Genomic DNA, 26,982 nt, shown 5'->3' with positions numbered 1-26,982 from the left:
ACAGGTTACAGGTTAACATATATAATATACAATTAACAGGTTATAAGTTTACCATAGTTACAGTACATGTTTTTTGATACAAGTTTTTATCCTAACTTGATACATACTAGGGATCTAATATCAATATACATAATGTACAATTTATAGGTTGAATTAGCCATAATTTCAGTTCAAGATGTTTCAATAAAAGTTTTATCCTAACATGACATATACCTAGGATTTAGTACCAACATACACATTTCTTTTGATCCATCGGTCATGGTGAGAGAGTTAGATCAGATCCCTTGAAGGACTCCTCAACTTTAGGAAAGCAATAAAAACATGCCTCTCCACCTGTCAGGGCAGTCGGTTCCAGTGATCTCTGAGAGGCAGTTTAAGAGTTTCTTGATCTTGTGATGCACTGGGAGGGTCCTAAGGCTATTATTGGGATGCTCTGGGAGGGGCAGGGCTGCCATGTTGAAGAGGTGGGCCCTTGAAGCAGGAGGGAGTGGTCATCCTTCCTGTCAAAATTTCATCCAAAGGTATGAGGGAGGTCAGGGCTTGTTAGGGGACGTTGGGGTGGTCACTCTCTGCTTTATTTTCTTTTAATGGGCTTTTTACTGTTGTGTGTGTGTTATGTGAGGTTGTTATGCTGACAACACACACACACAGCAGCTACCGGCAGCTCCAGAATTTCTGGAAAATTTCTGCACCAATTATTTGGTGCTAGGGGGCATTCCCTTTTGTACAATCGCTAGAAGAATCAAATACTGATAAGCTCCTAGCAATGCATTACATATGGCTCAGTGGCTGCTATGACGATTGGAAGCAGCCATGGTGAACCCTTTTCTGCATCGTAAGGACAGCTTTCTGTGCCAGTAAGAGTTGTTAAAGCACTCTTACTGCCACAGAAGCTTTTGTGCACCAGGGTGTAAAAGAAAAATTTGATATCAGTTATAAATTTGATATCAGTTACTAAAAAAAAAATATCTGGCTATTTACAAATATTCCTTCTCATTAATACATTACTTGTCTCAATATTTTCATGTTAAAGGGCCCCTTAACATATCAACCTCTCTACCTCCAATGTCAGGAATTTGTGCAAGAAATGTATGTTCTGTTAGAATCTGAATCAGCCTTGATCAACATACACTCTCTCACATTTTTCATTTTAGCTCTAATCTAGTGGTTCCCAACCTGTGGCTCCAGACCCCAAATGGGGTTGACAGACCTCTACTGTGATCTATGCCCAGTGGTAGCAGCCAGCACAGGGCCTACGAGTTTGAATGTTTACAGTCACTATCTCTTTCTTCATTTGTAATCTTCCTGCTAGGCTAGAAAGTTTTGCAGAATATTGGAATCCGAGTGCATACCACTACAGCAGGGAGGAGAAAATTACATAGGCCAACAACAACAAAAAAAATTTATTGTTCTATGTGCCTTAGGTTTTTTGACCTGTTACTGAGATTATTTGGGGTGCTGATTTCAGAAAGTTGCATTGGATAGATCACTTCAGCCCTAGTTTCTTAGATATGGTTGAATTTATTAACAAATATGGTTCTATTTCAATCAGTCACTCCACCACGATGAAAGAAGAGTACATCTCTTTAGTCTTGGCAAAGATAAATTAATTTGTGTAGAATTGAAGATGGTTAATTTTCTTCTTGGTCAACAAAGTGGCTACACAAAGAATCCTCGCTTTTTATACTTTGGGGATAGTAGAGCCAAACATGAACATTAGGCACAAAAAAAAAAAAAAAATTTGACCTCCGAGGGAATATACTCGTATGGTGGTTGGAGGACAAAATGTAATCAATGAACTTTTGGTAGCATGAGATACAATCATACTTCCACCACTACATATAAAGCTAGGCCTGATGAAACAATTTGCAAAGGCTTTGAATAAAGACGATTTGTGCATTGAATACATAGAGGGGCATAATCGAAAGGGACGTCTAAGTCTGTTTACGTCCATCTCGCAAGTTGTCCAAAGTATAAACCAGCTTAAGACACATTTTAAAAAATATGTCCAACTTTTTCATTTCGAAAATCGTCTAATTATACTTCCTGCTGATCTGATTGTCCAAGCTGCTAAATCGTCCATCTTTATACTACATTTTCATCCAACTTTCCGTCCAAGTCCAAAACACCTAGAACAAGCCCTGTTGGACGTGGGTCTGCAAAGTGATGGACTGAACACCCAGACATGCCACCTAAATAGTGGGGTACCTTACAGGGCACTGCTGTGAACTTCACAAAAAGGGTGCCATGTCTTCTCCTCACTACAGCTCCCTTATAAGGTCACGGTGAGCCCCCCAAACCACCTCCAGAATCCCCTAGACCCACTTATCTACCACCCTAATAGCCACTTATATGCCAGTAAAAAGGGTTTTGGGGGTGTATAAGGGAGTGCACATGTTTAATTATCAATGCAGTGATTACAGGGGCTTATGGGCATGGGTCCTCCTCTCTATGGGTCACTAACCCACCCCCAAGATGACTTAAGCTGTGTCTGTGCTGGACAACTAGGCTTTCCTATGCCAGGCGGCCAGGTGATGATGGTCTGGAGGCTGAAATTTAAAGGTGTGATTAATATTTTTATGGGGGGGGGGGTAGGTGATCACTGGGGTAGTGTGTGGGAATCTGTATTATGTGTTTTCAGTGCTTATCTGGTGAGTTTAGGTGGGTTTTTGTGACTTAGACCACGAACATATCCTCATGCATAAAGAACCTCCAATCCTGGGCATTCACAATGCATATGAAACTAAACGAGTCCAAAACAAAACTCCTTTGGCTCGGCCCAAAATTAGACCATCTACCTTCCTCCATCCCATTGTCCTCCGAGTTCTCAAGCAAAGTTCTGGGTGTCACCTTAGACTCTTCTCTATCCTTCAACGAACATCTCCAATCCCTGGTGAAGAAATGCTTCTTCAGCCTTCACATGCTAAGGAAAGTCAGACCCTATTTTCACCAAAAACACTTCGCAGTCCTAGTACAATCCATCATCCTCTCCAGATTGGATTATTGCAATTCTATCTACCTCAGCCTAACCAAGAAAAGCCTCCACAGACTTCAGCGGATTCAGAACGTCGCAGCTAAGCTTGTTTTCGCGAAAAGCAAATTTGATCACGTCTCACCACTCCTGTCTAAGCTCCATTGGCTCCCAGTAATCCCCAGGATCCACTTCAAATGTGCGTGTCTGGCCTACAAGATCCTACATGGCATCCTTCCTGCCGTTATCCCTCTATCCTGGAACTCCCCAACCCTTACTTCCTCCAGATCCTCCCAAATTTTTAAACTATCCTTCCCTTCCATAAAAGGTATTTCCCATGTAGGCAAACTTGGGTCATCCCTCCCCTTTAGAATCACTGAGATCTGGAATAACCTCACCTCCCCTCTCCGAACCTCAAGCTCCCTCCAACTCTTCCGCAAACACCTAAAAACCTGGCTATTCTCAAAACTGTAACACTTCCCCCCCTCTTAGGCCTCTCACCTTCCCCCTTTACACCTAACTCTTTAATCTCTCCACTGTAGTTCCTCTCTCATCTTTCTTCCTGTAAACCGTGCCGAGCTTCGCATTCGTGGAGATGGTGCGGTATATAAACCCAAGGTTTAGTTTAGTTTTACATGGTCTAAGTCATAACGTCCAAGTTCCGTTGATCGTGAGCCCACATCCCGCCCAACTCCCGCCCTCGACACTCCTCCCGAAATGCCCCGTTTAGCTTTGGTCATTCAGCAGCACTATGAAGGCCTAGGTCGTTTCGAAATGCATCCAAAACCCGTTTTTAGTATTGGCACTTGGACATTTTTGAGAAATGTTCGTCCAAGTGCCGACTTAGGACGGTTTTTGGATGTATTTCTCTTTCAATTATGAGCCCAATAGTATATATATTATCTGGATTTACCATGGAAAAACTAAAGGCAGGAGTTTTTGATGGTCCACAGATCAGACAACTTATAAATGACCCACATTTCATAGCATCAATGAATGAAATTGAGTCATGTGCCTGGTCATTTGTTCTTGTGTGTAAAAAAAACAAAACACAAAAAACCTTTTCTTGGCAACAAGAAGGCAGACAATTACACTCAATTTAGTAGAGGATATGCTCTTTCATTTCAACAGGCTTGGCTGTAACATGAGTGTTACAAGTCCATTATCTGCACGGCTACTTAGATCACTTTCCAGAGAACCTTGGTGAGTTAAGCAAAGAGTAAGGTGAAAGAGTTGAGCAAGGTGAAAGATTTCACCAAAAACAAGGAAAAACTGCAGAAACACGTACAATGATGCAGGCTTTCTGCAGTTTTTCCTTGTTTTTGGTTTGCATCTTTTACTGCAGATTTTGTTGTTTTTTCCTTTTGTTTGTTGTGAAAGATTTCACCAAGACATAAAACCAAAAACAATGGAAGCCAGATACCAAAAAGATGGGATGCACATGATGGGTGACTTATCAAAGTCTTATGTGGGATTGTCCTAGCAGATCTCACTCTTGGTTGGAAGTCTTACAAAGGAACTTCTTGTGTGACAAATGACTGAAAATTCTACACTTTTCTTTTAATTGTTAATATGTTTCCTTCATGCTTAAACACTAGATTAAAATATCCAGATTTTTAAATGGGCCAGCAGAGTGAAGAGTGGTTTACAGTCGACTCCACCTAAGTGCATGTCGGTTAAGCGCACGCTTCGGCTATCTGCACATGACCACCAGGGTCCTAGTTTTTACATTAAAGTCAATGGACGTAAACTCCGGATAATTGCAATTCTGATAAGCACACAATCTGCTTATGCGCACTGATGTCATAGGTGTGGGACCTATTCTTTCACGTTACGTTCACTCCGGTTAAATGCAATCATGTTCTGACATGGATGATCCATATGCTTCGGGACTGTCGCCTAGGTGTGGCCAGGTGTTCGAACTTTGGGAACTGCACCATGGCATCATGTGGTCAAAAATCATTGTCTTTGGCTGAACATGTTGATGTCTTAAAAAGAGACTTGACCAAAGGGAGAGTTAGGTTGCCATTGCAAAATATTACAGCGTTCATCCTAGCCAGATTTCTCGGATTTACAAAAAAAGCAAGCCGTATTGAAAGACTGGGAAAACAGCAGCAATCCTACCAGAAAACGGAAAAGAATTGAGAAGGCTGGAGATATTGAACAGGCATTGCTGCGATGGTTTGCTGAAGCTAGAAGTCAACAACTGCCAATGGAGAAAGTGGCACAATTATCTGCAGAACTGGGCGTATAAGACTTCAAAGTAACAAACGGATGGTTAGAGAGGTGGAAAATTCATAAGGGCATAAAATTTAAGAAGCAGCATTATGAAAACCAAGACGCGGATGAGTTTGGTGCAGAATGATGGGTCATAGAAGTGTTTGTCATCAGTCATTGGTGGATATGAACCATGTGACGTTTCAACGCCGATGAGACGGGCCTGTACTGTCGTGCCATCCCTGACAGAACATTGGCTTTCAGATGCAGTGAAGCTGTTGGCTTCAAGGTACCAAAGGAACGATTGACATTGCTGCTCAGTTGCAATATGGATGGTAGTGAAAAGCTCGAGCCACTGGTGATTGGGAAGAATTGAAAACCTCGATGCTTCAAAAACATTAAACGCCTGACTGTTGAATATGAAAGCAACAAAAACGCATGTATGACAGCAACATTGTGGTTTGAATGGTTACAGAAGCTTGACAATCTGATAATGTTGTGTGATAACTGCGCAGCACACAGCAATAATGTAAGACTAACCAACATCAAACTTGTGTTTCTGCCACCAAACACGACCTCTTTGATCCAGCTGATGGACCAAGGGATAATCGGAAACTTCAAACGTCATTACAGGTCACTTGCCTACAATGTCATGTCAGTCATTGATGGGAGCACGGAATCCAGCCCTGAGCTGCTGAGCACGTGATAAAAATGACGGTTCTCGACTCTCTTCATATGGTACGGGAGGCATGGAGTCGAGTCTCATCATCAACGATTTCAAATTGCGAGCTTTTTCAAATTGCGACGGACGAGCTTTGTTCACGCATCTGATGAGACAACTGAAGCAGACACTTTGTCCATTGAACTACCAGTTGGATTCTCGTCACATGAGTTTGAGCTGTATGTCACCATTGACAACAATATGCCCACATCATCTGACAGCACTAATTCCGATATCTGTACAGTCAAAGGACACTGCAGACAACCAAGAGTCTAAGATACTGCTGCTGTCATCACGACTAATTAACCACCTGCAGAGATTGTTTCCTTCTCGGACACGCTGCGTTATCTGGAGATAAATGGCTGTCATGACTATGGACAGTTTAGAGCATCAGTAGTCAGACACTGCCTGAATCGTGCAATCTGCATGCAGAAAACAATGACTGATTATTTCAGTAAAATGTTTTATTGCATTAGACCGAACAGTACTGTTTGTAGAACAACCGTATTACCTTGTATTCGATGTGTTTTTGGTTGAATAAATGTTTTACTGCATTTGACTATAGCATAGTGTGATTTTTCATGACTAAAAAGTGGTACTCCGATTAAACGCACACTCCGTTTAAGCACACGTTGTGATCCGGTCTGAAGGGCTTGCACTTAAGTGGAGTTGACTGTATGCACATGTTCTGTAACTCAAAAATTAGAGCTGATAGGATAAAACTGGTGCCATTTTTGGAATCATCATGTCAAATATACCCAGAAACAAGTCTAAATTTGAGGCACCAAAATGAATGTTGGCCAGTGCTATGATTAGTATTTAGCTTGTGTCTTTTCGGTAGCAGTTTAGATTAATTATATTCAAGAATAGTAGATATTTTACTCTCAATAGGGGTGGAGGTTACAATCTTAAGTTTACTGTACATTTGAGATGATGGAATATTGAATGACTTATCAAGTCTACAAGGGGTGTCAGAGCTGAAGGCTGACAACCAGAGCTGAAATCTCTAGGCTATTCTTTCATGTATAACTACAAAAAGACAGATGAATGAAAGAGGAGGAGCATGGAGGTCAGATCTGCTAATTTATTTATGTGGGTTCAAATGGATATATCTTAAAATTGTTTCATACTGGATCAAAAGCACAGGCAATTGCTCTACTCTCGCACACCAGGCAGATACTTGTTGGTTTGAAAGCTAGAGAAGTCTTTCCTAGACTAACTCAGTAGTGCTCTTTTAGCCAACATAGGACCCTAATAAAAGTCAGTAACCTTACTTTTCCCAGAATCCAGCAAGTTTTTGCATCAGAGCTCTGCTTGCCTTGAACTGAAGTTAGGATAACTTCTTGCTGTTCTGAATGCCATACACATACACACACCACCTCCTTTCATAGATAGGTGCACTACTTTGCTATGCTGGAGAATTTGGGGGAGGGGAGAACATTTGGACTTCAAATGCCTATTTTTACCACTGCTTATAGGTGATCATATTGAAAAATGTGGTATAATCAAGTGTAAATAAACCATAAACCATTGTCAGCTAGATCAGTGTTTTTCAACCTTTTTATACCTATGGACCGGCAGAAATAAAAGAATTATTCTGTGGACTGGCATCGGTCTGTGGACCAGCGGTTGAAGAACACTGTGTTAAGTTGTGGGCCAGACCCTGCCCATCTCTACCCAATCTCCATCCCCGACACTGCCCCATAATAGTACTAATTGTACCTTGCACGTCCCGTGCCTCATCTGGAAGCCTTCCCTCTGACGTTGCAACGTCAGAGAGAAGGCTTCCAGTTCAGGCGCAGGATGCCCGTAGGAGCCACTGCCTATGGCTTTGTGCACTGAATCAGTTAGGAAGAGGGAGCTGGCTCGAAGATAATGCCGCATCGATCGCACCGTGAACCCGCAGTTGAAGAACACTGTTTTGGGCCTGATGCATGTGTTAGCCCTGTGGACCGGCACTGGTCCATGGACCGGTGGTTGAAGAAAACTGAACTAGATGACTATAATCAGCCCCTTTCCTTCCCTCTTCCATGCATCACACACACCTTTCCAACATGGCTGTTTTAAACTTCTCCACAGTCAACTGCTTCTGCAACTGGGCAGCTTTCCCCATGGAACGCCGAAGGATGGGATGTTTAACCAGAGCTGTGGCAGGTGGTCGCATAATGGGATCAGGATGTACCATTTGCTAAAATTAAAGTTATATTTTCATAAACAAAGCACAAAAACAGAATCTGGTTACTAATCAAGATTTGGAGGACCATTTAACCTGCCTACTTTTTCTTCCTGGCATAACGCTTTACATCCTAAATAACTAAATGCAAAGTGTCAGGATAAAACAAAGAGCTCCCTTTGCCTAAGAATGAACTATAAAATAAGGAACCACCAGAATACTTGAGCAACTATAGCATTCAAAGTCCATGAATGATTAATTAGAATATTAATATGCAAGTGTTACACACCATTTCTGATGGGTGGCAATTTACAGCTTTGATACTGGATTTAAGAATATATATATATATATATATATATATATATATATATTTTAATTAATTCTTTATTCATTTTCAAAAATACATTAAGTGTTAAATATATTCATTCATATTAACAATAAATACATCACTTAGAAACAATCATTGATATATTTCATAAATTCTTATCCCTTCCCCTTTCCCATATATGGGAGGGATTTAAGAATATTTTTGAGAATGCATATATGCTGCCAGGCCTCTGATGCAGGACTTTCAAAACTAGAGCTACGGTGCAAGTTTGTGTCCACCTTGACACCAAGTTTTATTGCTACATGCCAAGTTAAGTATTTCAGTTAAGATGGATGTTTTTCTTTAATTTTTTAAACAGTTGTGCTTGTTAAATTAGTGGATTTTGAATACATGTTTATATTCTAGTTATTTTAATGACTGTGCATGTTAAAATTTCAACTAGTGTAACATACTGTAGGAGGCACTTGCTGGTTTCCAGTGCTCATCAAGGATACAAAGGAAATTTGGGAAGGATATATGGAAAAGAGGAACATCAGTTGTGTATGAGGAAGGATATACCTCGTATGTGTAAAGGAAGGGGACAGGAACAGAAGCAACAGGATAGACGTGAAAAAACATATCTGAACAGCACAGGTAAAAATGAAATAGAAAAATGTAAAGTACAAACACAAAAAACAGAAAAGGACAGGGAGATAAACAATAAAGAAAAAGTAAATACAACATGTTTTATTCAAAGACAAGTAAAAGTACAATGTGAATTGGCAGGAGCACCCTGTTTAATTCTTGGTGTTTATAGTGCTGCAAAAATAAAAGATCTAAATCAAATATATAGCATGCATTCTACGTAAATTACAGATGGTAATTTTGAGTTTCTTCATTACAACAATGGTACACAGGCATGCTACAGTGTATCAATTTCCACCCTAAAAGTTTGCCTTGCCACTCTAACCAGAACTTTAAGGTCTATGGCTCTTGTGCCAACAATGGCAGCACCAATCCACAGAGCAGTTCTTTCCATCCTACCCTGGCAGGGATACGCAATTGAAATACTGCTCTTTGAGCCATGGGACTCCTTATGGAGCTTATGAGGTTGAGTACAGTACAAAAGGAAGTGGGAACGGATAATGAACACTCCACTGAAGATCACTGATGTAAAACCAACTTGTTTTATTTCATAAAAGGACACAAGCAGAAGCTGTGGACCCGACAAAGCACTGTGTTTCGACATCTGAGTAACGCCTGCATCAGGGGTCACTAAAAATGAAACCAAACCTGTAGCATATAAGTTCACAGATGGCAGGTCTGGGATAAAACAAAGCTCAGTTCAACTAACATGCCAGAGTAACCAAAATCACTGAAAAGATGTGGAAGCATTTTAAAAAAGGTTGAAACAGATGCAGGAGCCCTGTGGTTCAAAGAGCAGTTTTCAACTGTGTATGTCCCCACCAGTGTATGTTGGAAGGAGCTACTCTGAAGCTTGGGTAAGAGAAAAGTGGAGCAGAACTTGGAAGGGACTTGGTAGGGGAGGTTATCAAAAGGTAGATAAGACAGGGTGGGGGGAGGGCAAAGGAAAGGAAAGCAGAACAAGAACTGGACTCGGGAAAAACTGGGACTTGATAATTGAGTGCAGAGTAGATAATTGTGGATGAGAGAGACAATGGGAATTTGGAGGTGATAGTGAGGGGATATATTAGGGAATGGTGAGACTGATGGAAATTTGGAGGGAATAAATATGAATGGGAGTAGTTAATTGGGCTAGAGTATAAGTGAGTGTATGAAATGGGGGCAAGAAAATTAGAATGATCTAGGGAGAGGTTGAAATATTGTGTTAACCTGGAGGACTAGAGAGCAGATAAGACACTGCATAAGGAAGGGGGATGCTGTGGAAGAGTAAGAGATGAAGGAGATGGGTCACTGAAGGGGATAAAAGAGTATAGAGAGATGGGTTTAAAATGATAGTAAAAGGCAATAGGAGTTGTGGTAGAGAGGAAGAGAATGGCCTGGAGATAAGAAAGGAGGCTGGGACGGGGGACTAGGGAAGGAGAGACAGAGGGGTTAGAGAGAGGAAGAGAAGAAAAAAGGAAAAGCCAGTAAGTAAATGAGAGATGAAAAGGAGACAACTAAGGACTGACAGAGTGGCAGAGGATGTTTTCGGACCTGTGGGTCCTCAACGTGCTCAGACTGTCTTCGCTTTAAATTTTTTTCTGACCTCTGTAGGATTTCTCCCTGTTCTCACCCATGGGAAATCCAGATCAAGCCCGGCACTTTCAGGCCGCGGTTCAAAGATTGCTGGATCTGGCAGTGATGGAACCGGTTCCACAAGAAATCTTTGGCTCCTGGAGATTCTCAATATATTTCATCATTCCACAGAAAGGCTCCAAAGATTGAAGGCCTATTCTGGAACTCAATTCCATGGATAGCTTTATGCATGTACCCCGTTTCCGGATGGGAACAGTGCATTCCGTTCTGGTGGCAGTAGCACCTGGGGAATTCTTGGCTTCCCTGGATCTCACAGAAGCTTACCTTCTCATCCTGATTTTTCAGGAGCACAAGAGGTTTCTGCAGTTTCCTGTACTCAGTCAGCATTTTGAATTTGCAACTCTGCCTTCGGGCTGACAGCAGAGCCCTGTTCTTCCACAACGATCATGGCGGTGGTGGCTGCCCACCTGCGCTTGAAGGGCATGCAATGCCATCTGTCCCTAGATGACTGGTTGTTCAGGGCCCCCTCAATGGAGGAGGGCTGCCGGGTGGTTCACCAGGTGGTACATTTGCTAGGTGCTCAACTTGAAGTAGAACCATCGAGTACCAAAGCAGGCATTGAAATATCTGGAAGTCTAGTTTCACATGCACACGAACCAGGTGTTTCTTCCAAACTGCGGGATGCTCAAGCTATGGAGTACCATCCAGGCCCTGTTGCAGGTTCCGGCGCCAATGGCCTGGCTGTACCTGCAAGTCCTGGATCTCATGTTTGTAACCATGGATGTGTTTCTGAGAACTGTAGCGCAACTTCGACCTCTTCAGCGATCTCTCCTGGATCGATTGAACTCCCAGCGGGCTTCGCTGGATGTAAAGCTGCTTAGGTTGGTAGCAGCCCGCAGCAGCATGCCATGATGGCTACCTCCTGCGATGCTAGACAGAGGGCTTCCCTCAGAGAGTCCTGGCCTAGGTGACAGTTTGTAGAACTGTCCCAGCACAATGCTGGGTTGTATCCGTAGAAGTTTTGTTAGTCGGAAGCCCAAGGTCCTAATGCCATTGTACAGAACCATGGTGAGATATCATCTGGAGTACTGTGTACAATTCTGGAGGCCACATTACCATAAAGATGTGCCGAGAGTTGAGTCGGTTCAGCGAATGGCCACCAGGATGGTCTCGGGGCTCAAGGATCTCTCTTACAAGGAAAGGCTGAACAAATTGCAGCTGTACTCTCTCAAAGAACACAGGGAGAGGGGAGACATGATTAAGACATTTAAGTATATCACTGGTCGTCTCGAGGTGGAAGATGATATTTTCTTTCTTAAAGGGCCCTCATCCACAAGAGGGCATCCGCTGAAAAACAGGGGTGGAAAATTTCATGGCGACACCAGGAAGTTTTTCTTTACCGAAAGAGTGGTTAATCATTGGAATGAGCTCCCAGTGCAGGTGATTGAGGCCAGCAGCGTGCCAGATTTTAAGAATAAATGGGATGCCCATGTCGGATCTCTAAGAGGGTAGAGTTAAGGGGATGGGTCAGAGTGTGATATTTCAGAGGGTTAAGGGGGAGGGTCAATAGAGTGGGCAGACTTGATGGGCTATGGCCCTTTTCTGCCGTCATTTTTCTATGTTTCTATGATGGCGCTGGAGTGCAGATGGTCCATCAATCACCTGGAACTTCGAGCAATCTGGCTGGCCACATTGCAGTTTCAACTCTTTGTCTCCATTGGAAGGCAGTTTGGGTGTTCTCCAACAACGTGACAGTGGAAGTTTTTGTCCGCTGTCTGTGGGGCGCAAAGAGTTCCCTGCTGAGTCTGGGTGCTTAGATTATCTTTTCCTGGGGGCAAAAGCATCTGGTGACTTTGTCCATGGCCTACGTGGTGGCATAGACACCATTCACGCAGACTCTCTCAGTTGTCAAGATTCTGGACCTGGGAGAAGGGTCCTTATTCAGAATGGCATTTGAGGCCATCATGGCCTTCGATCTGATGGTGTCCACCTGGAACCGGAAGGTGGCCAGATTCTTCAGCTGACAGAGAAGTCAGCAGCGAGGGGCTGGATGCTCTGGTCCAATCTTGTCCCGGGGGGGCAATTTCTGTATGTGTTTTCCTCTGTGGCCCAAGATAGGATGCGTTCGGCACTGAGTGGTGATCCTGGTGGTCTCAAACTGGCCCCGGAGAATGTGGTGTGCAGATCTGATGCAGTTGCACAGAGACTGGAAGGCTGCAGCTTCCCCGTCTCTGGAATTTGCTTACGCAGATCCCCATAGAGCTCCAAGTTTTGGACCACTTTATCTTACAGCTTGGTTCCTGAGTGCGTGGCTTTGACAGCTCAGGGTTATTCTCCTGTGGTCATCCCTAAGCTGCTTCAGTGAGCGGAACTCTACTGTGTCTGCCTATGCCAAGGCCTGGAGGTGTTTCCAGGTTTGGTGTGCGAGGGCTCGGATGGATCCCTTGGCCCCTTCTGTGGCTCATGTCCTTGACTTCCTGCAGGCTGGGCTCCAGGAAGTCTAGCTCAATGTCTAGTTGTGGGACTTTTGTGTTTGTGTCCCGCTACTCTCAGGGGTTTTCTTGCAGACGATGTCTTCCTTTCTTCCGAAAGCAGTTTCCATGTTCCATGTCCATTTTTGCCCACCTTTGTTCCTTTGGGCTCCAAGGACAGGGTGTAGTGGTCCCTGGATGTCCGGCGTCTCCTTATGAGATGCCTGGAGGCCATGAATGGTAGGCCAGCTCGCAGGGACCAGCCTGCTTCCATGGCTACCATCTCTACATGGAGCAGTGTGGACATTTCCGCTGCTTATGTATTGGCGAGGGTACCGCCTCCCCTTGGGATGGAGGCTCATTCTGACTGAGACTTCCTCTTGGGTCGAGTCACCCGCTGTTTCTCCTGTGGAGATTTGTAAAGCTGCCTCTTAGGTCTTGCTTCATACCTTTTCCCATGTTTCCCCAACTTGATGGGGCAGCTAAACAATATACTGCTTGTGGAGTTTCTGTCCTGGTGGCAGGCTCATCGGGTCCCCCCTGATGTGTTGGGACTGCTTTGATATGTCCCGCTGATGAAGATTCCAGAGTTTATTATACAAAAATGAAAGTACTTATCTCTGCTAATCTTCTTTCTTGTAAATAGACTCTGGAATCTTCATACCCGCCCATCTATTCTGTCCGATTCACAGATCGCCTGACAGTACCTGGTAAGTGGATGTCTGTCGTGACCAGCCTCTCCGAGACTCCCATCTGGTCCCTTCCCGGGGTGGTGGCCCAATCTGCGCCCTCAGGCTGTGCCTCTTTTTCAACATTATGCTGTTCTATATGAACATAAGAATTGCTGCTGCTGGGTCAGACCAGTGGTCTGTCATGCCCAGCAGTCCACTCCCGTGGCGGCCCCTAGATCAAAGACCAGTGCCCTGAGACCAGCCCTACCTGTGCATGTTCCGGTTCAGCAGGAACTTGTCTAACTGTCTTCAATCCCTGGAGGGTGTTTTCCCCTATAACAGCCTCCGCAAGAGCGTTCCAGTTTTCCACCACTCTCTGGGTGAAGAACTTCCTTACGTTTGTACAGAATCTAACCCCTTTTAACTTCAGAGTGCCCTCTCATTCTCCCTACCTTGGAGAGAGTGAACAATCTGTCTTTATCTGCTAAGTCTATTCCCTTAAGTATTTTGAATGTTTCAATCATGTCCCCTCTCAGTCTCCTCTTTTCAAGTGAGAACAGACCCAGTTTCTCTAATCTCTCGCTGTATGGCAACTCTTCGAGCCCCTTAACCATTTTAATCGCTCTTCTCTGGACCCTTTTGAGTCGTACCATGTCCTTCTTTATGTATGGCGACCAGTGCTGGACGTAGTACTCCAGGTGAGGGTGCACCATGGCCCAGTACAGTGGCATGATAACCTCAGATCTGTTCGTGATCCCCTTCTTTATCATTCCTAGCATTCTGTTCACCCTTTTTGCTGCCGCAGCACATTGCGCGGACAGCTTCATCGACTTGTTGATCAGAACTCCCAAGTCTCTTTCCTGGGAGGTCTCTCCAAGTACCGCCCCGGACATCCTGTATTTGTGCAAGAGATTTTTGTTACCAACATGCATCACTTTACACTTATGCATGTTGAACCTCATTTGCCATGTCTTTAACATTGCTCCAATTTAAATTTATGCAAGGTTTTGCCCTTTGCCACTAATTGTTCTGTTTTGTTTCTCCTGAGCAGAATTGATGTTTAATCCCAGGACAAGCAGGCAGCCTATTCTCACATATGGGCGACATCATCCACGGAGCCCGGATACGGACAGCCTCGCAGACTTGCTTGTAGAAACTCAGAAGTTTCGAGTCTGCCGCATCGCACATGCGCAAGTGCCTTCCCGCCCAGCACAGGGCAAGTCTCCTCAATTCTCAGCTTTCTGCGGAGCTGAGAAGTCTGTCTTTGACACTCTGTGCTGAACTTCGTTCGCTTCATGCCTTCTCTTCACTGCAGTTTGTGTTATTTTATTTTAGCTGAATCGCAGTGCCTTTTTTTCTCTCTTAGTAAAAAAAAAAAAAAAAGTTTTATTTTTTCATCAGCTGACTTGCATTACAGGTCACGCGCCCACAGCCTGCGGGCTTTGACTTTACGGTGGCTATCTTCCCTCCTATGTCTCGGCCAGTCACGGGATTCAAGAAGTATAGCCAGTGCCGGTGTGCAATTTCCCTCACGGACACACACCGCTGGTGTCTTTGCTGTCTAGGGCCTGACCAGAATCCAAAGTCGTACCCGTGCTGTGCTACTCTTCAACCTCGAGCCCTTAAATGTCATTGGGTTCAAGTGGAAAAGCTGTTCAAGATGGACTCTTTCAACTACACCCTTGACCTCGATTTCTGACTCGGTCCAGACTTCAATTGGGGGTCCTCCTGTTTCCACAACTCCGCCCTCGAGTGTCAGACCTTCTTCGTTTGGATCGTCTTTGACCTCGAGTATACCTGCCTTATCTTCTCCTGAGCTTTTCTCAGGTCAGTTACCTAAGCAGAAGGTTCCTGCACAAGTCAAAGCATGCTTCTCCCACCACCTCGGAGCCTTTAGCCTCAGGAAGTGGTCCAGTTTCAGACTCGGATCCACAGTTGCAGGCTTCTCTCCAGACATGTTAGAGCAGTAATTTGTTCAGTTACTGAGCAAATATAGTCCTGCCTCATCTCTGCCTCCTGCAGTCCAGCCTGGGCAATCAGCAGTCTCCCGCAAGGTCGAGTCCCTGCCTGTGCCTCAAGCTGAGTCTACACACACTATGCAAGGAGTCGAGTCTTTGCGAGTGTCTTGACAGAAATCCTCACACTCCAAACATGAAGCCGAGTCTTTGGGAGTGCTTCGAGATTCCTCGATCCAAACCACTGAGTCTATGGGGTTTCGATCTACAGCTTCTAGCCCTATTCATTCACCAGCGACACTGCCCGTTTCCATACATAGGGCGAGGTCTCCTCGATTTCACACGAGACCTACTTCCGGGCAGCATTCTCAATCAAGGCCCTCATGGAGGCATCCATCGAGGCACAGGTCTTCTTCCACAGAAAAGCCTTCCTCGTCCAGACCTCCATCCATATCTTCCATTTCGAGGCCTTCCACTCCTCGCTCGAGGTCACCAATTGCAGACCTCAAGGATTCAACCGTTTCCAATGCCTCCTCCCAAGTCTGCTTATTCATGGATCGGAAAAGACGATACTTTCACACAAAATGAACTCTGCCCCCCTGGCTACCACGGCCTCTTCTCACCCAGAATCAACCGGAAAGGAGGAGGCCTGGCTCTGCTTTACAAATCATTCTTCAACGTTCAGCTCCTTGAAAAGGGCAGCCACACCTCTCTAGAATTCTTACTAGCTTCAGTTAAAGACGAACTCCACCCCCACCCACTAGGCACCTTGCTTCTTTACCGCCCTCCTATCTCCTGGAATAAATCCTCTGAACTTGTCCTAGAGACTATAACAAGAGTCTTCCTAAAATTCCAGAGATTACTGATCATAGGAGATATTAACCTCCACCTTGACGATAACACCAGCAAGGACACAACTGAATTCAAAGACCTCCTCACCTCCCTTGGCTTCACCACTCCTCCACCCACACCTACCCATGATAAAGGACATACACTAGACATCATCAGCTTCCTCGACCTGACTGAGCACAAAACTTCTGCCGAAGAGGCCCGCTGGGACCTTGTCCCGTGGTCTGACCACCTTCTAGGCTCTTTCTGCCTCCCCATCTTCATGTCTCATCTAGGTACTCCACCCCGGCCCACAAAATCTATCACCTACCGCAAAAAAATCACGAGCGAATTGTTCTGGACCCAATTTCTTAACCAACTTCCCCCTTCTCCTAAACACACAGACCCAGAGTCCAACTGGCATAATTGGGTTACCCTTTCCGGGACTACCTACCACGCTCTGGTCCCTTTATCTACAAAATCTATCTCCCACTCCCACAAAGCCCCCTGGTACCTTCCATATCACAGTGAACTAAAACAGAATTGTCGAGCCCTGGAACGGAAATGGAAAAAATCGAAATCCCCCTCAGACAAACAATCCTGGCGAGACAACATCAAGTGCTATAACACAATACTAAAAAAAGCAAGAAAGAATTTCTATGGAGATAAAATCACCAGATCAAAAAATCAAAATAGTACTCTGTTCTACATCTGGCGAAACAACCTCAAAAAACGACTCCACCTCTCCCCTCCTTCCGCAAACGACTTAGCCAAATTTTTCAATGAAAAGATTTCCACTATAAGGAGCTGTTTCCCCTCAGCAGTCTCTTATAATTCTCTTCCTCCAAATGACTCAAACCCTATCCCAGCGGATAGATCCTGGACGACATTTGAACCCATATCTGAACCCCAGATCTCTAAACTCTGCTTCAGACTGAAATCCTGCAAATGCATCTTAGATCCTTTCCCATCCCACCTTTATGAAAACATTCCTGCACAGGCCATCTCCTCCCTTACGAGACTCATTAACTCTGCTCTACTATCAGGCTTGTTCTCCACAAAAATGGGCCACATTGCCTTGTCACCTTTTCTGAAAAAAGCCGATCTCGACCCCTCCCTACCATCAAACTACCATCCCATAGCAAATATCCCTCTTCTTACCAAACTTCTAGAAACCATAGTTGCTACCCAGCTCTCCTCCTATCTCAAGAGATTCTCCATTCTTCACCCCTACCAACATGGCTTCAGACCCTGCTTTAGCACTGAATCCCTCCTAGTTTCCCTAATTTCAGAGGTACAACAACTACACTCACGTAACAAATTCGCTGTCCTATTACAATTCGATCTTTCCGCTGCTTTTGATGTCGTCCACCACGACATACTACTTTACCAACTTTCTGAGATTGGAATCAACTCCACCGTCCTAATGTGGTTCTCAAACTTCTTACGCTCCCGTTCCTACACCGTCAACACAAATGGCACCATGTCCACTCCATGGACTCCATCTTGCGGTGTCCCTCAAGGATCACCCCTTTCCCCTATTCTCTTTAACATCTACATGTCCTCCCTGAAACTCTTTCAACTATCCCCCCTGGAAACAATCTACACTTATGCAGATGAAATCCTTGTCCTCCTTGAGACTGACCAGAACCTCACCAACCTCCACGAAAACATTACAGCTTGCATAATGAGACTCCGTGCCTGGTCCTTCTCGGTACAGATGAAACTAAACGAATCTAAAACAAAACTACTCTGGCTCGGCCCAAAATTCGAACACCTGCCCACACTTTTCGCACTACCCACAGGCGATACACTACAGCTCGAATTCTCATGCAAGGTCCTTGGTATCACTATTGATTCCTCTCTCTCCCTCAATGACCACCTCAACTCCTTGGCAAAATCATACTTTTTCAGCCTTCACATGCTGAGGAAAGCTAGATCCTATTTCAGCCAACAACACTTTGCCATCCTTGTCCAATCCATCATCCTCTCCAAACTAGATTACTGCAACGCCATCTACTTAAATCTATCAAAAAAAAGTATTCTAAGACTCCTGCTAATCCAGAATACTGCAGCCAAACTGATCTTCTCCAAACGCAAATCTGACCATGCCTCCCCACTCCTTGCCAAACTTCACTGGCTCCCAATAATCTCCAGAATCCATTTCAAATGTTCCTGCCTTTCAAGATCATTCACGGAATCCTCCCTCCTCTTATCCCACTGTCTTTCAACTCCTCCAGTCCCGACTCCTCCAGAAATGCCCAAAGGCTTAAACTAGCCTTCCCCTCTCCACGCGGCATCCACTATGCAGGCAAACTGGGAAAATCCCTTCTCTTCAAAATCACAGGTCTTTGGAACGACCTCACCACCCCGCTGCGGAACCTGAGCTCCTTTCAGTTATTCCGCAAACAACTGAAAACCTGGCTTTTCAGCAAATTGTAGCTCTATCCTTCCCCCCTTTCTCTCCCCCCTTCTACACATAAGTTCATGTAATCCTTTTTCTTCTTCTCTACCCACTATTTTAAATTCTTGTAAACCGTGTTGAGCTCCATACTCATGGAGATGATGCGGTATAAAAACTTAAGGTTTAGATTAGATTCCTTGGGTTACCAATACTCCAGAGAGGCTTCGCCTTCGATCTCTACTTGAGGCGCCTCGGGGTCATTGAGTCCCTCTCGAGGTCATGCTCTGGCGGATCAATTGTCCTTTTCCTCCTTTCTTCATCAAATGGCTGACCTGGATATTAACAGGCTTTTGTCTCAAACTTTCAAATGAAATCTGGACTCCTTATGCTATACCTGCTGTTCCAGGCAAATTGGAATCGAGGTATAGAACTCTACATTGCAATTCACAATTATCTCACTAATCCCTCCTTGTGGAATCCTCTTTGAAGAAGACCCAGAGTCTATGCCACAGTACGTTCTGGAAGAGAGGGTAAAGACCATGGACAAGTTTGGCCGTCGCCTTTATCAGAATTCCATGATGGCCTCTAGAGTCCTCAACTACAATTTTATTTTCACTACTTATTTTAAGTTTCTGATTGATCATCTTCCCAGTTTTATGAAAAACCTGGAACAGACATGTGGAGTTTCTAGAACTCTCTGCTACGTTGGCGCAACTCCGGTTGCATCTTCTCCAGTCATCTTATGATGCCTTTGAACTTTCTTCCAGGGTCACTGTTTTCTTAGTAGCGATGCGCCTCCTGGCCTGGCTTCACACCATTGATATGGACCCCAATCTTCAGGACCGCCTGGCTAATATTCCTTGTGAGGGCAATGTCCTCTTTGATAAATCCACAGAGGCTGCCATCAAGAAGTTGTCTAAGCATGAAAAATCTTTTGCTTCAATTGTCAGACCAAAGCCAAAGCCAGCTCCTGCAAAACCTTTGACCTCTTCCATCCTTCCAGAGGTGTTATCCTTCATGGGCAGCTCCTTACACTTGAGCACCTCCCATGAAACAGCAACAGAAACCTCAGCCTTCTGCTGCGCCTATGGCTGCGCAGCCTTTTTGACTGTCTCAAAAAGATCATAATCTCCATCTTTCTGTCTCTGTCCTCCCTTCCTCCATAGAAGGTTGTCTCCATCATTTTTACCATTGATGGGAGAGCATTACATCTGACCTCTGGGTGCTGTCAATAATCAGAGAAGGATACTCTTCATTTCACTCAGATTCCACCAGAACTTCCTCCATGAGAGTATCCTTCCAATCCATCCCAGACCGCCCTTCTTCTTCAGGAAGCTCAAGCTCTGCTTCATCTCCGTGCCATCGAGGAAGTTCCTTTGGAACAGCAGAGCAGGGTTTTTTACTCCCGTTACTTTAGTTTTGAAGAAGACGGGCGATCTGTGACTCATTCTGGATCTCAGGACTCAACAAATTGTTAGTCAAAGAAAAATTTCACATGCTGTCCCTGGCATCTCTCTACCCCCTTCTAGATCATAACGATTGGTTATGTTCTCTAGATCTCAAGGAGGCTTACACTCACATTCACATTCATCCGGCCTCCTGTCAGTACCTCAGATTTTGGTGGGGAATCTGCATTTTCAATACAGAGTGCTACCCTTCAGCCTGGCAGCATCATCTCCCAGAATGTTCACCAAGTGCCTAGTGGTGGTAGCAGCAGCTCTACGGAACCATGGTTTTCAGGCGTTTCCCTACCTAGATGATTGGCTCAAAGATTCAACATCTCAGAGGGTTATTGTAGCGACCCAACAGACTACGTGGTTCTTACAAAGCTTGTGATTCGAAATCAACTTTCCCAAATCCTACCTTCAGCCCTCTCAGAATCTACAGTTCACTGGAGCTATTCTGGACACCATCCAACTCAGATCATTCCTTCCTCAACGCCTGGATGCTCTTCTTCAGCTCTGTCACAAAGTGTCTTACCGCTCTTCACTCTCAGCGAGACACATGATGGTACTACTAGGTCACATGGCCTCCACAGTTCACGTGACTCCTTTTGACAGACTTCACCTCAGAATTCCTCAGTGGACTATGGTGTAAGGTTGGTAGCGCCCCCACAATGTGAGGTTGTAGGGGTTATGTGAGGTGCCCTTATAAACGCCAGGTCCCGAGTTCAATACCTTCACAGAAGATTCACCAGTAAGTAGACTCAAATGAAAAGCACAGCCAGAGGTGATTGCATAAAGAATATATTATAAAAATAGGCTTACAGAAAAGCAATACTCATAAGCATTACAATTAAGGAGAGAGCAAAGCAGTTTCCCTGCCTTACAGAGTCCAGAGAGAAGTGTGAAGTTCCAGGGAGAGGGAAAGAGAGAAAAGAGGATGGGGGTGATGGTTTAAGCTTCAGGTTCCATAGAAAGACAAGAGAGATGGGGGTTGAGGCAAGAGGAGCCTTTTATAGCTTGGAAACTTATTCTAAATATAGAAGTTAAGCATCCCCATCCTTAGTAAACTGTGCTAGACAGGAGAAGAATAGACTGAAGTCAAATTAATTTCCAGTATGCCTCTGACAATGACTGCACCTGGATCCATTGTATATCTTAAGCTGTCCATCCTAAGCATCAGACCTTAGCACCTCTTTCCCCCTCTTAGCTACAAGTTGGTTTGTTACCTTTTAAGCATGATTTAATTAGGGCTGTTTGAAACAGTCTGCCTGGATGCTTTCTGTATGTGAATTCTGTGCATGAGCACTCAGGGTCTATCTGCATCCACATTCCAGAGTCAAATTGATATAATTTCCCATAGGCCTTTGCTGACATTGGTTAGGGCAACCAAAAATCCTGATTGCAAGCAATAGCTGTGCTGACACCTGGCAACTCAGTGGATGCAGGCTTCTGAACCACTCTCACAACACATTACAATCACTCCTTCACTGAGACAGTCTCTCCGCTGGTGGATGCTCTCTTCCAATCTCTCCATAGATTTGCTGTTTCAGACGCCCCCTCATCAGAAGGTCCTCACAATAGATTCATTGACCTATGCTTGCGGGGCTCACCTCGACAGTCTTCGTACTCAAAGACATTGATCCAGCACGGATTGTCAGTGCCACATCAATCTGTTGGAACTCAGAGCGATCTTCAATGCTCTCAAAGCTTTTCAGCATCTTCACGACCAGGTAGTCCTCATTTGGATGGCAAACCAAGTCGCCATGTACTATGTCAACAAGCAGGGAGGAACGGGATCTCTTTCCCTTTGTCAAGAAATCTGAAGGTTTGGTACTAGGCAATACTCCACAACACCTTCCTGAAAGCTGTTTACATCCAAGGAGTGAAAAACTGGTGGACAAATTGAGTCGTCTTCTGCAACCTCACAAATGGACACTCAATTCCTCGCCTCATCACATTTTTTTCAGTGGGGAACTCTTCAGATAGATCTCTTTGCATCACCCCACAACCACAAACTGCCTCAGTTCTGCTCCAGGATATACTCTCCTCATCGCCTCGAGGCAGATGCTTTTCTGTTGTAATGGACGAATCTCTTCCTGTATGCATTCCCTCCATTTCCTCTCATCCTTAAGACTCTTGTCAAGCTCAAGACCGATCATGCCACCATGATTCCGATAGCTTCTCGGTAGCCGAGATACCTTGGTACTACCTTCTACTTCAACTCAGCAGCAGGGAGCCATACCTTCTACCAGTTTTTCCATCTCTGTTTACACAGAGTCAAGGGTCTCTACTTCATCCCAACCTGCAATCTCTATACCCGACAGCTTGTTTCCTTTCAACATAACTCCTCTTCAGTTTTCTCAACCTGTAAGAGACATTTTAGAGGCTTCTAGAAAGCCTGCCACTAAACACTGCTACCACCAAAAATGGACTAGATTTTCTAAGTGGTGCATCTCTCATGATAAGGAGCCTCAAGATTCCTCCTTATCTTCTGTTCTAGATTATCTTTTGCACTTATCCACCTCTGGCCTCAAGTCTATATCGATCCGAGTCAATCTCAGTGCAATTGCTGCTTTCCATCAGCCTACTGAAGGGAAACCCCTCTCTGTTCATCCGGTGGTTTCCAAATTTATGAAAGGACTTTTCAATGTCAAACCTCCTCTCAAACCGCCTCCAGTGGTTTGGGATCTCAATGCTGTCCTTGCTCAGTTAATGAAGCCTCCATTTGAACCAATGTCTACGGCTCATCTGAAATATCTCACTTGGAAAGTGGTGTTTCTTATTGCCCTCACATCTGCTCGAAGAGTCAGTGAGCTGCAAGCTTTAGTTGCTGATCCACCTTTCACAGTTTTCCATCATGACAAGGTGGTCCCTCTGTACTCATCCTAAATTCATACCTAAAGTGGTTTCAGAATTTCATCTCAACCAATCTATTGTACTTCCAGTGTTTTTTCCAAGGCCTCATTCTCATCCTGGAGAATCAGCTCTTCATACTCTGGACTGTAAAAGTGCTTTGGTCTTCTACTTAGAACGCACCAAACCACACAGATCTTCTCCTCAACTTTTTGTCTCCTTCGATCCAAACAAGTTGGGACATCCAATTTCTAAGCGTACCATCTCCAATTGGATGGCTGCTTGTATCTCTTTCTGCTATGCTCAGTCTGGACTGCATCTACAGAGTCGAATCACAGCCCACAAAGTCAGAGCCATGGCGGCTTCAGTAGCTTTCCTCAGATCCACTCCTATCGAGGAAATTTGCAAAGCTGCCACCTGGTCTTCGGTTCATACTTTCAGCTCTCATTATTGTCTGGATGTTTTCTCCAGACGGGATGGCCATTTTGGCCAGAGAATATTACAAATTTTATTCTCCTAAGTTGCCAACACTCCCACCATCCCATTCTGGTTAGCTTGGAGGCTGCCTGCTTGTCCTGGGATAAAGCAGTTACTTACCGTTAACAGTTGTTATCCAGGGACAGCAGGCAGCTATTCTCATAACCCACCCACCTCCCCTGGTTGGCTTCTCTGCTAGCTATCTGAACTTAGGAGACTCACCCTGTGCTGGGCGGGAAGGCACTCGCGCATGCACGGTATGGCAGACTCAAAACTTCTGAGTTTCTACAAGCAAGTCTGCTCACGAGGTTGTCCGCATCTGGGCTCCATAGATTATGTCACCCATATGTGAGAATAGCTGCCTGCTGTCACTGGATAACAACTGTTACGATAAGTAACTGTGCTTTGCGGGAAGTCCCCGCCCTCCTCTCTTTCCTTTTCAGTGTTTTCTGTTTTTCTTAGGTGTCCCTGGCTTGTGTACAGACTGGAACTCTAATACACGTGATAGGATGTATATACCTAGGGAGGGGCTAAAGGATGCACAAACCAGCTGGTGAAGATTCCAGAGTCTATTTACAAGAAAGATTAGCAACAGTAAGTAACCTACTCTTTCGTTATAATTGATACCATCATTCAATACATCCTTCTATATAGTGATAAATTTAAAAAGCAGAAAGATGGGGTAATCCTCTAAACTTTGTTTTAAGTAAACTTTTGTGTGGATTTCATTTTTATATACAAGGAATAAAATTAGCCTGGTAGGCAAAACAAAATGTGTTAATTTTTTGGACCACCCTAATGTACCACTTTTGGAAAGGTCTCCATCCTTTGCAATATTTCTTTCTCTGGCAATGCAGATAAATTATATTGCTCAGCACACAGATTCCACAAATGCTCATAAAGATCTTCCCTCATCACATACTGTGCTTTTTTCCAATGCTGTGCAATAAATTGTCTTACTGCTGCCAAGACAAAGGTGAGAAATTTATTCATGATGTTATGCTTCTCTTTTTCCTGCCCAATAATTGGCAATGCGTGACCCCAAATGCTCTTCAAATCCTAAAAATGCATTGATTTCAGTCTTGTCCACTTGATATAGTAACTGCAAACAATCTCTTAGGTGTCTCTTTTATGGAATTTCTACTGTTGATGATCCAAAATAAAGTAAGTTTTAAAAATTATATCCTTGACATGATAAAGATTCAATATTACAATTAATTTTTAATGTTTTAATACCAAATCTGAACAAGTAAATCAAGGCGGTTTACCTTCCCAGATGATGTGAAGAAAGGCAACTGAATCTTTGGGAAGGTTATGCCAAAACCAGATCAAAATTGAAGGCTCTGTTTGTGATTTATAAACAGTTGCAAAGAATATTGTCCCTTTCTATACTTTTTTTGACTTGATATTATAGATTTTGATTTATGTATTGTGTTTCCATGGTTGTCATGCCTGTATTTTGTTTGTTTGTTTGTTTGTTTTGACTTGATATTATAGAAATTTATTGATTTTGTTCTATGTATTGTGTTTCCATGGTTGTCATGCCTGTATTTTGTTTGTTTGTTTTGACTTGATATTATATAAATTTATTGATTTTGTTCTATGTATTGTGTTTCCATGGTTGTCATGCCTGTATTTTGTTTGTTTGTTTGTTTTGACTTGATATTATAGAAATTTATTGATTTTGTTTTATGTATTGTGTTTCCATGGTTGTCATGCCTGTATTTTGTTTGTTTGTTTGTTTTGACTTGATATTATAGAAATTTATTGATTTTGTTTTATGTATTGTGTTTCCATGGTTGTCATTCCTATTTTTTTTTTTTACTTGATATTATAGAAATTTATTGATTTTTTTATGTATTGTGTTTCCATGGTTGTCATTCCTGTATTTTTTTAATCATATTTATTAATTTCAAATACAGGGAAGAGAACACAACATTACAAAAACAGCAATAAAGAAACAAAAAACTTGCAATAGTATAATAAACAGTATCAATAAAAACAAATTTTTCCAACTCACCCCTCACTTCATCCCCATCCCAGAGCTGCGATTACAAAAAGAATCAAGAAATACGACTGCGGGTATGTGGCGTTAAAGTGTCCAAGTTAGGCTGTCAAATAGTAACTGTCTATTGTCCCTGTCTGATAATGGCATACTCTCCATCATCAAAAGATGTAACATTTGAGAATGTCAATGACTATAGGTAGGGCTCAAGGATCCAATCCAAAGATAAAATATGACTTAAACCTGATAAAATTGCTATTTGAAGAAATGCTTTTAGACCTCTAGGAATAGGATATCAAAGATTAAAAAGCTAAAAAGAGACTACAACTATTACAATGCCACTTGGTGTGCCACATGTGACCAACCTTAGAAAAAAATACACCACCACAAAATTGGCTTACCAAAGGACATGTCCAAAAAATGCAAGATAAAGTAGCTTTAGGATGAACACATTTCAAGCAAAATCCTACTGAAGTAAGAGTTGCCCTATTAGCAAGGAGCAATATATAGCCCATTTCAAAATAAGTAATATCAGAAAGAAAACTGTACAAAATCTTCAAAAACCTTTGGATATAAGACCCCTGAAGTTGAATCTTCAATTTTGCGTTCCAAGCTTGAGCCACATTAGTATAGTCTAGGGAAGGTAAAAAATCCAGTAAAGAATGTATAAAATATTTAAGGGGTACAATCAATTGAGTATCTAACCAATACAATTCTGAAAGGGTGTAGTATACTTTAGCAAACAATGCCAATGTAATGATTGTAATAGGCGGGAAGTGCACGGTACGTTGTACATGGAGAAATGCAGTTTGGTGCCTTTTCTCTCTCTTCCTGGGAAGCCCCATAGTATGAGCTGGTTTGTACCATTTGGAATTTAGATCATGCGAGGAGCTTTGGGTGCCATGACCCAATGCCATCCGGGGCACTGATTGATCTAGAGTGAGCCCCGGGAACGGCAGATAGGCACCTGAGGTATCGGGGATTTGGGCTGGTTAATCACTGCAGCTCCCCTTCCGCTATGAGCAGGAAGACCGACGCGCCACCGCTGGGGGGCTTCAGGGACACGATTCCTTCCACCACAGCTGCAAGTCTGGGGGCAAGGTGCCCTCCAACACACCACAGTGCTCGGCGGACTCCAGGTTTGGCTGGTGCGCAAAGCGGACGATGATTGATGGCAGTGTTGCACCACCAGACTTAAGGGGCATTTAAAAAAGGTACTGCAGGGTGAGTGGTGTTTTTAAAAAGGTACATGGGGGGGGGGTCG

The 26,982-nt window shown here is 43.8% G+C and overlaps 1 protein-coding gene across 4 annotated transcripts in view; it reads right to left on the bottom strand.

The window, feature by feature from the left end:
- The window catches only part of WEE2 (WEE2 oocyte meiosis inhibiting kinase), a 181,189-nt gene that overhangs the window by 6,240 nt on the left and 147,967 nt on the right, over positions 1 to 26,982 (bottom strand). For 3 of the 4 annotated variants that reach the window (XM_033959701.1, XM_033959702.1, XM_033959704.1), the window contains one exon: positions 7,955 to 8,097. The exons of the other annotated variant lie outside the window; for it this stretch is intronic. In XM_033959701.1, the coding sequence (XP_033815592.1) occupies positions 7,955 to 8,097 (143 nt within the window). The remainder of the gene's footprint in view (positions 1 to 7,954; positions 8,098 to 26,982) is intronic. 4 annotated transcript variants of the gene reach the window in all.

The sequence above is a fragment of the Geotrypetes seraphini genome, chromosome 9 (assembly GCF_902459505.1).
Source record: "Geotrypetes seraphini chromosome 9, aGeoSer1.1, whole genome shotgun sequence".
Lineage (NCBI taxonomy): Eukaryota > Metazoa > Chordata > Amphibia > Gymnophiona > Dermophiidae > Geotrypetes > Geotrypetes seraphini.
Note: the sequence above shows the minus strand (reverse complement) of the source record. Positions and strands in the feature narration are given on the sequence as shown.